This window comes from Capsicum annuum, chromosome 3, assembly GCF_002878395.1.
Source record: "Capsicum annuum cultivar UCD-10X-F1 chromosome 3, UCD10Xv1.1, whole genome shotgun sequence".
Classification (NCBI taxonomy): domain Eukaryota; kingdom Viridiplantae; phylum Streptophyta; class Magnoliopsida; order Solanales; family Solanaceae; genus Capsicum; species Capsicum annuum.
The window spans coordinates 258,130,569-258,145,742 of record NC_061113.1 but is presented as its reverse complement, the minus strand read 5'-3'; the positions used below and the strand labels follow the sequence as shown (position 1 = coordinate 258,145,742).

Here is a 15,174-nt window from a genome sequence, read left to right as displayed (position 1 = left end):
AAAATGCATAAACATACTTTGCACAGAAAAGAGTTTTGGCCGTATAAAATACACGAATTTAGCTACAGAATCAGGACCGTTACTTCGGCAGTTGAGCTAAGAAAATCAACTAGACGACAAGCCTCGCCGGAGCAGCGTTTAAGCCTCACCGGAAAAAAATCAAATGGGCACTTTGTTACCGGAGATGAACCTGTACGGTAATTATTCCTATCTAGATTTGGGATTTAACGATCCCGCTTTCATCGAATCCCTTTCGCTTTATCGCAACGACGATGAATTACAAGGTAGGAAAAGTCGAAAGAGTCCGCCCAAGCACCGGCACGACGGTACTTCGCCGCTTCCTTTAGGGATGGATTGGAGTCCTGCTCCTCGCGTATGGGTAAATTAAAAAAAAATTCTCTTTTTTTTTTTCTCTTATTCGGATTTGTTTTGAATTGTTACTTAATTTTTGGTTGAGATTGTTTATGTTTGTGATATTTGATGAGTACATAGCAGTAGTTGTTCAGTTAGTTTGAATTGTACTTTGGCTAGAAAAGTGTTGTAGTTAAATACGCCCTCTGTTACATTTTATGTTGACACCGTTTGACTTGTCAGGAGTTTTGAAACTTGTAGTGTAAAACAATTCTTACATATTTGGGTGGTCATAAGTTACTTTATTAAGGATAAAGAAGGAGTACAACAACAACAACAACAACAAACCCAGTGTATTCCCACTTAGTGGGGTCTGGGGGGTAAGATGTACGCAGTCCATACCTCTACCTCTGACGAAGTAGAAAGGCTGTTTCCGAAAGACCCCCGGCTCAAGTCACGAGATATCACACAAACACATAGTACAGCACAGCAGCAGATGACATAACATAAATACGGCACCCATAGGGAATATAAAACAGAGTAAAGCAGGAATGCAGGAATATAAAGCAGAGGAAAGCACACAGATTCGTAATGAACATGGAACACTGAACACGAAACACTGAATACAGGATCATAACAGGAATACACCCCCGCCAATTAATTCCCTACACTAGCGACCCGAACTGGCCCTAATCCTCTGCCGTAATTCGCATCTTCCAAACCTTCCTATCTAGGGTCATGTCCTCGGTGAGCTGTAACTGTTCCATGTCCCGCCTGATCACCTCACCCCAGTACTTCTTCGGTCTACCTCTACCCCGTCTAAAACCATCCAACGCTAGCCTCTCACACCTACGGACCGGGGCATCCATGCCCCTCCTCTTCACGTGTCCGAACCATCTCAATCGTGCTTCCCGCATCTTACACTCCACTGAAGTCACACCAACCTTCTCCCGGATAGTCTCATTCCGAACTCTATCCCCTCGGGTCAGTCCACACATCCAGCGCAACATCCGCATTTCTGCCACCTTCATTCTTTGGATGTGGGAGTTCTTAACTGGCCAACACTCCGCTCCATACAGCAAGGCCGGACGGACTACCACCCTATAGAATTTGCCTTTAAGCTTGGGCGGCACCTTCTTATCACACAGCACCCCCGCTGCGAGTTTCCACTTCATCCATCCCGCCCCAATACGGTGCGAGACATCCTCGTCAATCTCACCGTTACTCTGGATCACGGACCCGAGATACTTGAACTTATCCCTCTTCCCTACCTCCTGTGCTTCTAGCCTCACTACTACCTCATTCTCCCGCCTCACGTCATTAAACTTACATTCCACATACTCTGTCTTGGTTCTGCTCACCCTGAACCCTTTAGACTCCAGAGTTTGCCTCCACAACTCTAATTTGTCATTCACACCCCCTCGAGTCTCATCTATCAGGACTACATCGTCTGCAAAAAGCATACACCACGGCACCTCCCCTTGGATACGCCGCGTCAACACATCCATTACTAACGCAAACAAAAAGGGACTAAGAGTAGATCCCTGATGCAATCCTGTCAGGACAGTGAAATGCTCTGAGTCTCCTCCCGCCGTCCTCACCTGGGTTTTCGCTCCCTCATACATATCCTTAATTACTCGTATATATGTCTGCGGTACTCCACTCACCTCCAAGCATCTCCAAAGCACTTCCCTGGGGACTTTGTCGTACGCCTTTTCCAGGTCGATGAACACCATGTGCAGATCCTTCTTCCTCTCCCTATACTGCTCCACCAACCTCCGTACCAGGTGGATTGCCTCCGTCGTCGAGCGGCCGGGCATAAATCCGAACTGATTTTCCGAGATAGACACTATCCGTCTCAGCCTCACCTCGACCACTCTCTCCCAGATCTTCATAGAGTGACTCAGTAACTTAATCCCCCTATAGTTATTGCAACACTGAATGTCCCCCTTATTCTTATAGAGGGGGATCATGGTACTCCACCTCCACGCCTCGGGCATCTTTGCCGTCCTGAAAATTTCATTGAACAATGCAGTCAACCACCTTACACCAGCCTCTCCAACGAACTTCCAAAACTCCACCGGTATCTCGTCCGGCCCCGTCGCCCTACCCCTTCGCATCCTGCGGACTGCCTGTCTAACCTCGTCTACCTTAAAACGTCTACAATAGCTGAAATCCCGACACTCCCCTGAGTGCTCCAGTTCCCCTAACACAATAGCTCTGTCCCCCTCGTCATTCAAGAGCGTATGAAAGTACGACTGCCATCTCTTCTTTATGTGACCGTCCTCCACCAATACTCTACCGTCCTCCCCCTTAATGCACCTCACCTGATCGAGGTCACGACCCTTCCTCTCCCTAGCCTTAGCGAGTCGGAAATAAAGTTAAATTATTTCTAATTCTAGTTCAGTGACATTAGAATGGGCCGGACTAAAAAGGAAAGGCTGTCATATAAAATGGGACGGAGGAGTAGTATTTATCTTTATAATTACTGAGGAGAGCCTTGACATAGCTAGTAAAGCTGTTGTCATGTGATTAGAAGGTCAGGGGTTCGAGTGGAGGAGGCAACCTCTCGTAGAAATGCAGTGTGAAACCGCGTACAATAGACTCTCGCGGTTCGATCCTTCCCTGTACCTTGCGCATAATGGGAGCTTAGTGGACCGGGTTGTCCTATTTTTAGTTTCCTTTATGATTATATTATCTAGGAACAGAATATTGGTTATTAAATGAAAAATTAGCTGGTCTGCAGTGGCATCAAAATGTTCTCTAGTTTCTCATGGAAAGTTAAAACAATTAAACTCTTGGTTGGCACAAATATGAACTATGAAATACTAATAATATCCATGACCTGCATAACCTTTGAAACGACAAAAGTCACCTTAGTTTAGATATTTCAAAGCGTGATGACCAGAGACAAAAGGAGCTAATCCTTATTTCTTAAGGGAGGTGAATTACCAGGATTATGGATAAAGACACTGAGTTATCCAGACAAGATAAAGACACTGTTTCAGAGTAATTGAGGAGTATGTTATGTGCTAGCTCCGTTTTCTTTAGTTTTGGGTATCGACGTAAAAGTGTGATCCACGGGGTTTTGCTGGAAAAGTTATGTCAGAAGAACCTTGCTTTTATTGCAGGGTACAAGAGAAAGTGAATCTACGTCCATGTATATGAATGATAATAATGCATCACTGCTTGTATCACACTTGAAAAATTATAGATTATGTTGTGTGCATACAATGCTTATATTGTCGTCAGATATTAAGTAACAGTTACTTGACTGAAAACATGGACATGGGATTTCATCTAGATTTGTAGTATAGCGAAAAGAGCTGCTCTAGCTTTAGCACACCCTTTCTCCTATGAGGCCGGTCAAAATCCTGGTTATCTATAAACAGTAGTTTAATGCTAAAATCTTTCGGAAACCCGAACAAGGTATTGTTAGTTTGGTGTGTTATATTTAAATATTCTATTGACAGTTTAATCTGATTTGCAATTTTTCTTATACAACAACAACAACAACAAACCCAGTGTATTCCCACACAGTGGGGTTTGGGGAGGGTAAAATGTACGCAGTCCATACCACTACCTCCGGAGAATTTGTCTTATCTGTTACTAATATTTATCTGTTACTAATATTCATGGGTCCATGATTAGTTGTGAAGAAAAGCTTGAAGAGATTGTCATAGACATTTACTTTTACAAGAACTTTCGGTGCATGTTCAAATGAGTGCTCCCTTATTTTACACAGGTTGGACGTGATACCATCTGGCCACATGATTCACATACAAGATGGAGTTACTGTGCCACTATTCCCTCTTGGACTATCTCGTTACGTCCCAGAGGTTCAGCTACTGTAGTGGTATTTCTCTATGATTTTTTTGAGACAGTGTTCTTGTATGCATTGAGCACTGTAAAAGGAATCAGCTATATATGCATCGAAATGTGCTGTCACCTCCATCTAGGATTGGAGTTTGACTTTAAGATCGTTAGGTGTCTTTTTTCTCCTTTCTAGTTTTCAGCTGTACCTGGTCAATGTGGGATTACCATAGTGTATTTTCTTTCAGAAATGAATAGAAGATCCATAATAACTTGTATGGCTTATTATTTCTTGCTTGAGTTATCGAATGATGACATTTGTACGGGAACAGTTTTACAGGGTTCAAATTGGTATACAATCACCTGATGGGTTCACAACCATGCGAGAGATACGACGAAGATTTAGTGATTTCTTAAAGCTATCTTCAGAGGTATGCTAGTTTTTTGAGATCATGCATAGGGTATAGAGTACAAGTAGGATAATGTTTCTACTCTCTAACTTTCTTGTATATAGATGACATCTACGGCTTCAGTAAGAATTGGTTGGTTCTTGGACTGAATCTGCATACTTACAATATATGCTATTAGTTTATCCATATGATTGCTTCACACCTCTCGTTTGTTGCAGCTGAAGAAAGAATTCCCAAAGAAAAAGTTGCCCCCCTCTCCTTCAAAGGGACTTCTGAGAATGCAAAGCAATGAGCTTTTGGAAGAAGTTAGTAACATTCTGTTTCTATTGTTCTCTTTTGTAAAGATGTGGCACTTGGGCCTAACTCAACCCGAAAATGTAGCTCATGAGGGGAGGATTGCCCAAGTCCATATAAGCAAACCACAGTCCATTCCCTAACCAATGTGGGACTTTTACCTCTGTAACATCTTTTATTTCAATTATAATTGCATGATTGTATCATAATCTGAAAATTGTTATTGAGGAAATCGCTGAATAATGCAGTTATAGTTCTTTAGTATGAACTCTATCTTGCTATGTGCTCAAGTTGATTTCATTTCAGCGTAGGTGTTTACTGGAGGATTGGATGACGAAAGTGTTGTCTGACATCGAGTTATCAAGAAGTGCTCCCATAGGGATCTTTCTTGAGCTTGAAGCAGCCGCAAGGTCGTGTAGGTGTCTCCTTGCTGCTTGTTGAATTCTTGTGCTTTTTTTCCTTGTACTTCCACCAAACACTTGGAAGTTATCTAATCAATCCAGTATGCTATATTTATGTATCAAGCAATCTTTGTTGAATTAATGTAAACATTTTTTTCCCTTTTATGAATTTTTCAGCATTCTATGAATTGAATCAGAATGTTGTAGATGAGAATTCATCCATCAGTGTAGTTCCATCGAATCAATTCTCAAATAGTTCAGATGTTTCTTTGCTTGCTGGTCCGTCATCATTTGCTTCTGATTGCGGCAATGATTCTGCATATGGGACCCCTGAGCTGGGATCTCCAACAGAGGGTATGAGCCGGTTTCATGAACTTGACAATGCAGTGATTTTCCAGGGTTTCACCCATTCAGGGGAAGTAAATTCTGAGGATGCCAGGTTAAAACATCATGACAGCAAGCCAATGAAGGATTCTGAACAAGGGAACCGGGAAAATCGCTTAAATATGCCCTCCACAGGAGGTGACACTGATGATTCCACTAAGAGAGTCATAGATAGTGCTCATGTTAAGCAGACTCTCGAAACTGATATTGCTTCAGAAGAAGTCTCTGACATTTCAAATTTCTTGAAGCTTGAACCATTGAAGAATACCTCACATGACCCTGCTGAAGGTGCTGATTTGTCAGGACTAAATACACCAACAAGCTCCAACCGACAGTTCCCGGGCCATTTACAAGCTGTTATTCAATTGGATGAGCAAAATAAATTGAATAGAACCCTCAGTACTATGCAACTGAGGCTGGCAACAGCGAAAACTGACATTGAAGATCTCTTGGCGAGACTGAATCAAGAGCTTGCTGTGAGACAGTACCTTGCCACAAAGGTGTGGTTCCTATTCCCGATTCTGCAATTTAAGCATGCATTGGTATATCTATTTCTCTGATCCTGTTAGCAGAGCTGCTGCAGTATGTAAAATTGAGATTAAGATGTGTTAACTTGGATGGTAGCGTATAGTTTTGTACGTTACTAAGCAGAATCCTCGTTTACTTACTGTAGTAATGCATTATGTAATGTCCTTCGTGTGCCTTTTCTTATATCAGCATTGGAAATTTGGAATATTTTGGCCATATATTCATTTAATTCTTGTGAAATTTCCAGAAAAATTGGTTCAAAGAATGACCCAGTAAAACCAGTCTTACCAACTTGTCTTCACACATCCCTCTCCTGTAATATCCTACCCCCAGCTAAGTTCTCTAATGACAAGCTCCCTTGATATGCTCATAAATTGTCAGCCCGTACATGCTTGTGTACTTTTCCTCCTTCCCATCACTCTTTCCATTGTAAAAAAAGCTTCATTCTTCCTTACATTATACATAGCCTCCCTCTTCCAAAAATAGAAATAGGGTTATGAAAGGGCTAGCCGCTAGGTAATTCTTATGGATACATATTTAGCAACCATTTTGCAACTTGGAAGCTTATCTCAACTTTTAGATCCAGACTTTCTATGAAAGCTTTTTATACCAAAGAACTGAGAGTTAATGTTACGGCTGGACTTCTCTGCTTTATGAGCCCGGGTTTTGTTACTGCTGCCTGCTGGTCTTCTCTATCTTGTGTTGTGATAAGGATGCTAATAATAGCATTTGTGGACTTACACAGGTCAGAGATTTGGAAATTGAGCTTGATTCTCTAAAACAGAGTGGCAAAGAGAACCTGCAGCAAGCAGTTCAAAGTGAGAGGGAAAAATTTACTCAAATGCTTTGGGATATGGAGGAACTTAGAAGCAAGTGTGTGGAGATGGAGTTGAAGCTGACGTCTGAGCAGGTATACTGTCACTCTCTTCTATTACAAAATGTAATCTTTCTTCTATATTTCGTACAGTGAGCAAGTTGTTCCTGAAATTGTAAAGGCTGACAAGATTAACATGGAATCAACGCAAAGATTCATAGTACAAAAGAATGAAAGACTGCATGAAGAGTTGGATGCTGCTCAACAGCAGGTCAATAGCTTGCAGAAACACCATTTGGAGTTGGAGTCAAAGTCAAATGCAGATGTCAAACTTTTGGTCAAGGAGATTAAATCTCTAAGAAGTTCCCACACAGAACTCAAGCAAGAGCTCAGCAAATTGGCAAAAGAGAAGGCAGATGTTGAAGTAACCATTCACTTAAATTAGTTTTTATTAATGCATATTCATTCACTAAATGAGATGGAAGAGTTAAAAGTGCAGTTAGTATGCAGTTGATTCTCTAGTAGTTAGGATTAAGCCAAGGATCTATTTTTTTTTCATCATCTTTTCCCTAGGGGAGGGTAGGTTGTAAAACATCTATCCTTCCATAAACTGTGGAAATTTGATGTTCCTTTCTTTCAGATGATTCTACAGGAGGAAAGACAACGTAGGGAACACGCTAATGCTGCAAATATTAAGTTGCTGCATGAATATGAAATTCTTCGCAATAGACTTGAGGAATGCAGTGTCAGTTTTCTCATCGAGGAGGAAAATAAACTGGTCCTGGATGCTGCTAACCCTTCTGATGCCATTGATATACTGTCAACATCAGATGATCGAATAGGTGTACTTCTTGCAGAGGTGTGTCTCTTTAACTTGAGCAGTTAGGTTTTTGGGCTGTTCTTCCTAAATGCTCTGAATTGCATATAATTTCTCTAACAGAAAATCTACATACAATATATGTTCTACGTAGATGCTTGAGATCCACGTTTTTTTCTTAAGGTCAAGTTCCAGTCTTTTGTACAAAAAGGATATAAATAGATGTAGTATCAAACATCTTAACAAAAGGGCAAAAAATGGGAAGAATATGAAGAAATCAATACCTGCCTAAAGAGTATTGGTGATTAGGTTTATAAACATTTCTTTTGCAGCTTGTGTGGTCCCAATTATCAGTAGAGAATGGTTTGATTATATTAAGGTATCATTGTCTCATTCTTTCTGTTCTAAGTGCTTGGTATCAAGAACTGAAGTAGATAAAATGTTGACAAGAAAATAGAGAGCACTACCATGTTTTCTGTGGGACCAAGAAGTAAAGTAGTTGAAAGGCTGTAAATGTTAATAAGAAGAGCTCTACCACCATCGCTGGCTTGCCAATTTTTTTCATATGTTCTTCTCCAATTAGCATCTTTTGCTAATCCGATAAAGCAAGGACAAGTGACTGAGCTTTTCATAACTGGCTTATAAGGACAAAATAATATCATAGTATTATATGGTGTGATGGTGTGCATTTGGCATTTCTAACTTAGACCTGCCGATCTAGTAATATGGTTGTCTGTATCGATCCCTAGGTGAATTGAAGAGGCTATACCTTTCTTGTAATGTCATGTGTTTCGAATCTTGTTATGTTTGCACTAGTAGCTTCTGTTGGTTGGCTGAGTTAGTATGATAATGAAGGAAAAACTTGTATGAACATGCTCATAATCTTTTATTCTCCTCTTTTAAACAGTCCCAGCTGCTAGCACAAGATGTTGAATCTCACATTGATGGAGAATATTCAAGGACAGCAGTGGATGAATTGAGGAAGCAGCTAGCTGTCGTTTACATTGACAATGCCAAATTGAGGAAACAAATGAATTCTGTCATACGTTATGCACTACAAACAGCTAGTGGATCGGAGGAAAACGAGGAAGAGAGCCCTCCATCAAGTTGTTAGACGGATAATTTATAGAACTCAAGACACCTATCTATAATGTTTAATATGTAGAAGCTTGTGTAATGTTCTCTCTTTTACTTCTCAAATACGCTTGTATATGTGGCTTACTTCTTTATTATGTAATCTTTAATTGGAGAACTGACATTTGAAGATATAAGTTTGAAATAAAGCTTTCAAATGTGCTGCTATAAACCCCAAGATCGCCGAGAACCACCAGTATCTGTGAAAGACCTGGGACTTTTTATGCTTTGTCATTTGATTGGGAAATAGTTATCCTGGGTGATCCCAGGATAATTTATCCCATCACTATGGTGCAAATGGTGGAATAAGTTATTCCGGTATTGACTAATACAATCAAACTCCTTTATTTTATCTCGGGACTACTTAACCCTTGTACCTCACACCAAACAAAACTGAAAGGTTTAAGAAGTTGGTGCTATCCTCGAAATTCAAGAGGCTTTACCACCAGCTGCAGGAGCTATATCTGTACAGGTCAAAGAGCAGCTTGTCTGCCCATTATAAATCAATGACGGAATGACCATGCATACTAATAATTTACAAGCGGAATGATAGTACTTTCAAAAGATCACAACTGTAAAAACAGAGCATCAAAATCGAGAAGGTACAGCAAAACCAACGTTTCATTCTAAATAAACTAAATTCACCAATTGCATCTGATTCCAAAAATTTAGAAGATAGGGAATGATAATGATCAGGTTATATGCTATTTCCACCAACTACGGATTGATAACTGTTCTTTACATTTAACCCCGTAAACTGTACTTTGATTGTGATCACATTATTACTCTCCACCACCACCAAACATACCCATCATGTCCTTAGCAGAACCCATTTGCTTCATTAAGTTTTGTAAACCGCCCATGCCGCCTATCTGCTTCAACATCTGAGGGGGAAGGACTTTGCTCATGTTTTGTGCATTCATGTTTCTGGACAGGGAGCTCATATCTCCCTTCTTTGGTATCTTAAGACCCTTCATCTTGCTGAAAATCTTGGCAAGTCGTTTGTATTCTTCCAACATCTCCATCACCTCATGCACTAGGCGGCCAGATCCCCTAGCTATACGCATGATTCGAGATTCAGTCATAATCTTTGGGTTGGTACTGTCCAATTCTGCAATTATGTTACCAATTTCAAATCAAAAGGTTGAACAATATTCTAAATACAGTGTACAAATAGCTTAAACTGAACTCCATAAAATGTAGCTCACTTGCCTTCATTAGTCATGGAGTCCATCATTGTCATATACCGTTTAAATTTTGCCTGACTTTCCTTTTCACGACCTTTTGGCATCATCTCTGCACTAAATCCTGGAAGCATTGAGAAAACCTATACCACCAAAAAAGAACATCAATGATGAGCAACCAGAATGGTATCGAGCAAGGAAAGCAAACAGGCATGAGGGGGGAAACAAAAAAAAAAGCGGTAGCAGACAGCTCACAAGTTGCCGTCCAATCAAACTAATGTTCATGTGTTAAAATACTTGAGCTCTTGTTTATGTTATTAATTGTGGTGCCAATACCTAATGTTTCTTGTTCCTATACTACATCTTTTCTAGAGTTTTCTTGTCTTGAGCTGGGGATCTATTGGAAAAAACCTCTCTATCTCACCTCTGAGGTAGCTGTATGAATTGCGTACACCAACCGTCCCCAGACCCCACTTTGTGGGAATATACTGGGTATGTTGTTATTGTTTTATTACGATGAAAACACATTAAGATACTTGAAATATTTCCACATGTAGCAACGACTCTCAAATTGGCAAGTCAAGCTAAAAGCTAGGTAATCTGAGATCCATATTTAATTTGAGGCACATATTAACAAGACTATATTCCCATTGCTAAGTATGTGGCCATGAATAATATTTCATTATTTGCAAACACCGAACTTCAATATTTGAAATATGTATAAACTTTTGAAAAACTTCTTTGACGAGCATTCCAAGCGAAATAATGGTTCACTCCGAGAAATTTTAACCTTTTTTTAAGTGAAATTCTTGTCCAACCACAATTAACTTCCACATATATTTCATCCACTTCAACTTCAAACACTCTTACTCCAACATAAACCAATTATTGTCCAAATACAATTTCAACTTCCAAATAATTTTTTTTTCAACATCTACTTCAAAAACTCCTTTTTTTCTCCACCAAATATAGGAAATTAATATCTTTATTATGAAAAGGTTATTGCATAAACAATATAGTTGCCTACTAACAAGGTTATACTCTTGGAAGAATTTAAAATCTACCAATCCAAATAGATTCTAAATGAACCAGCAGGTTCCAAATGATCTTCAACTTGCTCCAGTTACTAGATCAGAATTTTTAGGTTCGTAAAACAGAAGATTAAGAACATACGGAAATTGGAAACAAACCTAAGAGATTTTCTAGAAGAACTATGAGCAATAACAACATCGTAAACTTTTGTAAAAACCATATGAAAGCTGATTCTTTCAAACGAATTGTACAAATAATGAAAATTCTCCTAACAACAATTCTTCTTTTGTTTGGTTGGGAATTTGTTTTGGAAAAAAGCTTTTAGTTTGGGTTCCAGAAACAACCGTGTGTTTTGTTTTAGAGGGTGTTTGGATTAGCTTATTTTAAATGTTTTTGGTTTTTAAGCTCTTTTTGGATTTTTAAGAGTGCTTGGGAAAGACAAAACGTGCTTTTAAGCACCTATTTTTAGGTTAAAAAGGTACAAAAATAAGCTAAAAGCCAAAAGTTGGGTATTTCCAAATTATGACTTTTAGCTTTTACCTTGTAAGCTATTTTAAAAAGCCCAATCCAAGCACCCCCTAAGTATTGTAATTTATAGAAAAGTTGTCTTTTCAGATTTGAACTTCTGAAAACGTATCATTGAATCCCTAAACCATAGTAAGAAATTTCATACGGTTACCGATTTCAGAAACAGCAAGAAATCATCTTTATGTGCAACTAAATTTGCTTTTGAAATAGTTGAAGGCAAAAGAAGAAAAAAGGGAAGAAAGAAACCAGAAGAGAAGAGAGGGTGGAGGGAGCAACTTGGGAGGTTAAAAAATGAGGACTGAAATCAAAATTTTAGAAATTCGAAACCAGGATTGATATGACTGGCTTATTTTTGAACCAACTTGGATTTTCATGTTGATTTTGGATCCAAACACCACACAATTGTTTGACTCAAAAAAACCAAAACCTATTAGTTCTGGGTTTGGTCATGAATGTCATAACATTCAGAAAAAGTTTAACAAATTCCAAAAGGGGAGGGTGGAGGAGAGAGACAGAAAGGTTGGGGATCAGATTAACTTTAGAAAGTGGCAAACCTGTCCAAGGGGACCCATTTTAAGCATGTTCTGAAATTGCTCGTACATGATCCTCAAGGTAAACTGTCCTTCTGATAACTTCTGAAGAAGCTCAGGCTGTTGATCCATTGGGACCACATCCTGTATCTTGTTCACCAATCCAGACAAGTCACCCATGCCTGGAGATAGTTCAGTAGAACAAAGTCAATGGCAGTGGAAATAGGAACATAGGTCCAAACAAAGTTGACAATCTCAACAGAAGAATGCAAACCTAAAAGACGGCTGACAAATGGTTTAACATCAAAAACTTCAAACTCGTCCATGTGTTCACCGGTTCCAATAAATATGACTGGACTTTTAGTTGCAGCAACTCTGCAGATGGAAGAGCAAAAGAACAAATAAATCTTTTTTAATCCAAAAGAAACGGCCATAAATATTCACCGTTTGGAGAAAACCTGATCCAACTTATAATTTGTGAATATCAATAACAAAATCCTTGTAAAGTCCCCTAAGGGGATGTCCTAGTGGTGGTGATAGATTAATAACCTGGAGATCCCAAGTCTTTATTCCAGTTACAACACGAGATGGAGCTAATTTGCTCCAACTTTTTACGAGCAGGACTACTACCTTGGCAACATGTGCCCGCAAGACCATAAATTGGCCCAAAAACCACCAATATGAAAAATCCTCATAAACAAAAGATGGATATATCTGCTGTAGAGGCAGTAAAAGTTTTTGATCTTTTCAAGCTAAGAGGCAATTAAAGCTGCAATTTTACTGCCTTTTGAACCATAAATCAATTTCAAGACTCCAAGAAAAATGATATAATGATATCAATGCCAACCAAATCGTAGGGTGTATTTGATAAAGGAAACAGTTTTCCCTTATCAAAAAAGAGAAAAAAAACTTGGAAATAAGTTGTTTTTTTACTTTTTTTTTTCTAATCAAGAAAAAAAAATCTAGCGTTTAGTCAGTAAATAAAAACATGATATTCAAAATAACTACAGAGGTGGGAGGGAGTGGGGTGGACAAGGCGTAGGGGATGGGGGTGATGGGTGGGTGGGTGGGAGGATACAATAAACATTCATAAACATAGAATGTCACTTGTTGAACTTGTTTTCCCTACTTCCATTAATGAATCATTTTCCTCGTTTTTAAGGAACTTGTTTTCCTAGAGAATAAGTTCTCCAAAAATTTCGTCCAACAAAACAAGGGAAAACAGAAAAATATTTTCCACCTCACCAAACATATGTGTAGTGCTGAAATTCCAAGGCTTAACCGCTTAAGCAGTAGTTCAAGTTTTTACCATTATAATTTTGAATTAACTGTTTACCATCAATTTCTAAATCTCGTTGCAGCAACCTGCAACTTCGAGCTACCATGTCTAGAAGTTCAAATGTTAAAAGCAGATAACATGAGCTCAATATATGTTCTATAGTTAAATAAGAGTACCCAAAACTATAAGAAAAAATTTATTTAAGGATACAGCCAAACCATTAAAAACTTACGCACTTAGGGCGCCACCTCCTTTTGCATGGCCATCCATCTTAGTAACAATTACTGCTCCAACCGCAACACTTTGTCGAAATGCTTGAGCTTGATCAAAAGCGGCTTGTCCAATACTACTATCCATAACAAATATCACGAGATCCGGTTTCTGCAGAAAACAATAAGATGAGAATATAATGGAAGGAAAAATATGGAGCATAGCAGAACATAGTCTCATACCGTTGCTTCAGAAACTTGTCGCATTTCTTCAAAAAGAGCTGCCTCTTGTTTGTGGCGCCCACTGGTATCCACAATTATTAGATCACAATTTTCCTTCTTAAATGTTTCCACACCGTCTACAGCTATTTTCACTGGGTCTGACTCTGTATAGCTGTTGCAGAAACACCCATACAATTAAAACAAAATGGCCTGAAGTGTTTATTAGAAAAAGTGATGCAGTTTAAAATGACCTGATTGCTATTAACAGGTTCAGTCCTATTCAGAAAGACACACAACAGCAGTAAATTACATCCAAAGCAGGTCAACTGTATATCCCTTTAACCTAACAGCAACAAGAAGAACCCCCACCCCCACCCCCCCTCCTTTTCCTGTCTGGGTAAAAATGTGACTTAAAAGGATTTTAGATGAAAAATGTTGAACGCTTAGGGTGTGTTTGGTATGATGGAAAATGTTTTCCGGGAAAAAGTTTTCGTGGAAAATAAATTGGTTTTCTACTTATTTTCTCATGTTTGGTAGGTGAGTGGAAAATATTTTATGGTGTTTGATTGGTGAGTAAAAAATATTTTTCAGAAATATATTTTCTAGTGTTTGGTTGGTGAGTAAAAAAATATTTTTTAGAAAATACTACTGACTGTTAACTAGTATATCACTGCCTGAACTAATTTAAGCATAGCAAATAATATCAATATCGAGTATTAAGATATTACAAGTTACTAAATTTTAAGCAATTACTAATTAGCAAACATAGGAGACACTTTTCAACATTTTATCAGGACAATCTCAAGATACCACAATCAATAAAAATACAATTGAACGACAAGTTTATTCAACGTTGTGAAACAAGCTACTGTCACACCCCTTTTTCGCCCGAAGGATTCGAGGTCGAGTCAAAGGGTTTTTCCAATTAAAGTGACAGTATTGAATAAGGATTATTTTAATTATAAAGTCGCCACTTGGAATTGAGTTATGGTGTTCCAAGTCACCTTTTTGAATCCCTAGTCAAAAGGAAATGACTCTTTATTATGATCTGCAAAAACAGAAGACCATGTAAGGAATTCAGTTGACCAAAGGGAAGGTGTGAGGCACCCCTCGAGTCCCATGGTTCTAGCACGATCGCTTTTATTGACTTATCTTGATAAAACTATTTTTATAAAAATTTTGTTAAGGCTTGAATCGCTCATTTTATTATACTGAAAATAGCTACCTATGTCCTTTATGTTAAA

At 38.8% G+C, this 15,174-nt stretch overlaps 2 protein-coding genes across 3 annotated transcripts in view; one reads left to right on the top strand and one right to left on the bottom strand.

Annotated features, from left to right (window-relative positions):
* On the top strand, window positions 1-9,118 carry LOC107861969 (PX domain-containing protein EREL1). Of its 2 annotated transcripts, none has more exons than XM_016707390.2 (10): window positions 1-379; window positions 4,097-4,207; window positions 4,497-4,595; window positions 4,793-4,879; window positions 5,175-5,283; window positions 5,447-6,153; window positions 6,927-7,091; window positions 7,177-7,419; window positions 7,636-7,854; window positions 8,720-9,118. In XM_016707390.2, the coding sequence occupies exons 1-10, from the start codon at window positions 164-166 to the stop codon at window positions 8,924-8,926; spliced, it is 2,163 nt and encodes a 720-aa protein (XP_016562876.2). In that variant the 5' UTR covers window positions 1-163; the 3' UTR covers window positions 8,927-9,118. The 2 variants fall into 2 exon arrangements, with proteins under 2 accessions (XP_016562876.2, XP_016562877.2); XM_016707391.2 differs by having other exon boundaries at window positions 3-373.
* A 431-nt stretch (window positions 9,119-9,549) lies between these two features.
* LOC107861967 (signal recognition particle 54 kDa protein 1) overlaps window positions 9,550-15,174 on the bottom strand; it is a 33,303-nt gene continuing 27,678 nt past the window's right edge. The window contains exons 4-9 of the mRNA XM_047409892.1: window positions 13,952-14,102; window positions 13,732-13,880; window positions 12,495-12,595; window positions 12,245-12,402; window positions 10,159-10,273; window positions 9,550-10,057 (exon numbers count right to left, since the gene is read on the bottom strand). Of these exons, the coding sequence (XP_047265848.1) occupies window positions 9,729-10,057; window positions 10,159-10,273; window positions 12,245-12,402; window positions 12,495-12,595; window positions 13,732-13,880; window positions 13,952-14,102 (1,003 nt within the window). The 3' untranslated portion in view covers window positions 9,550-9,728. The remainder of the gene's footprint in view (window positions 10,058-10,158; window positions 10,274-12,244; window positions 12,403-12,494; window positions 12,596-13,731; window positions 13,881-13,951; window positions 14,103-15,174) is intronic.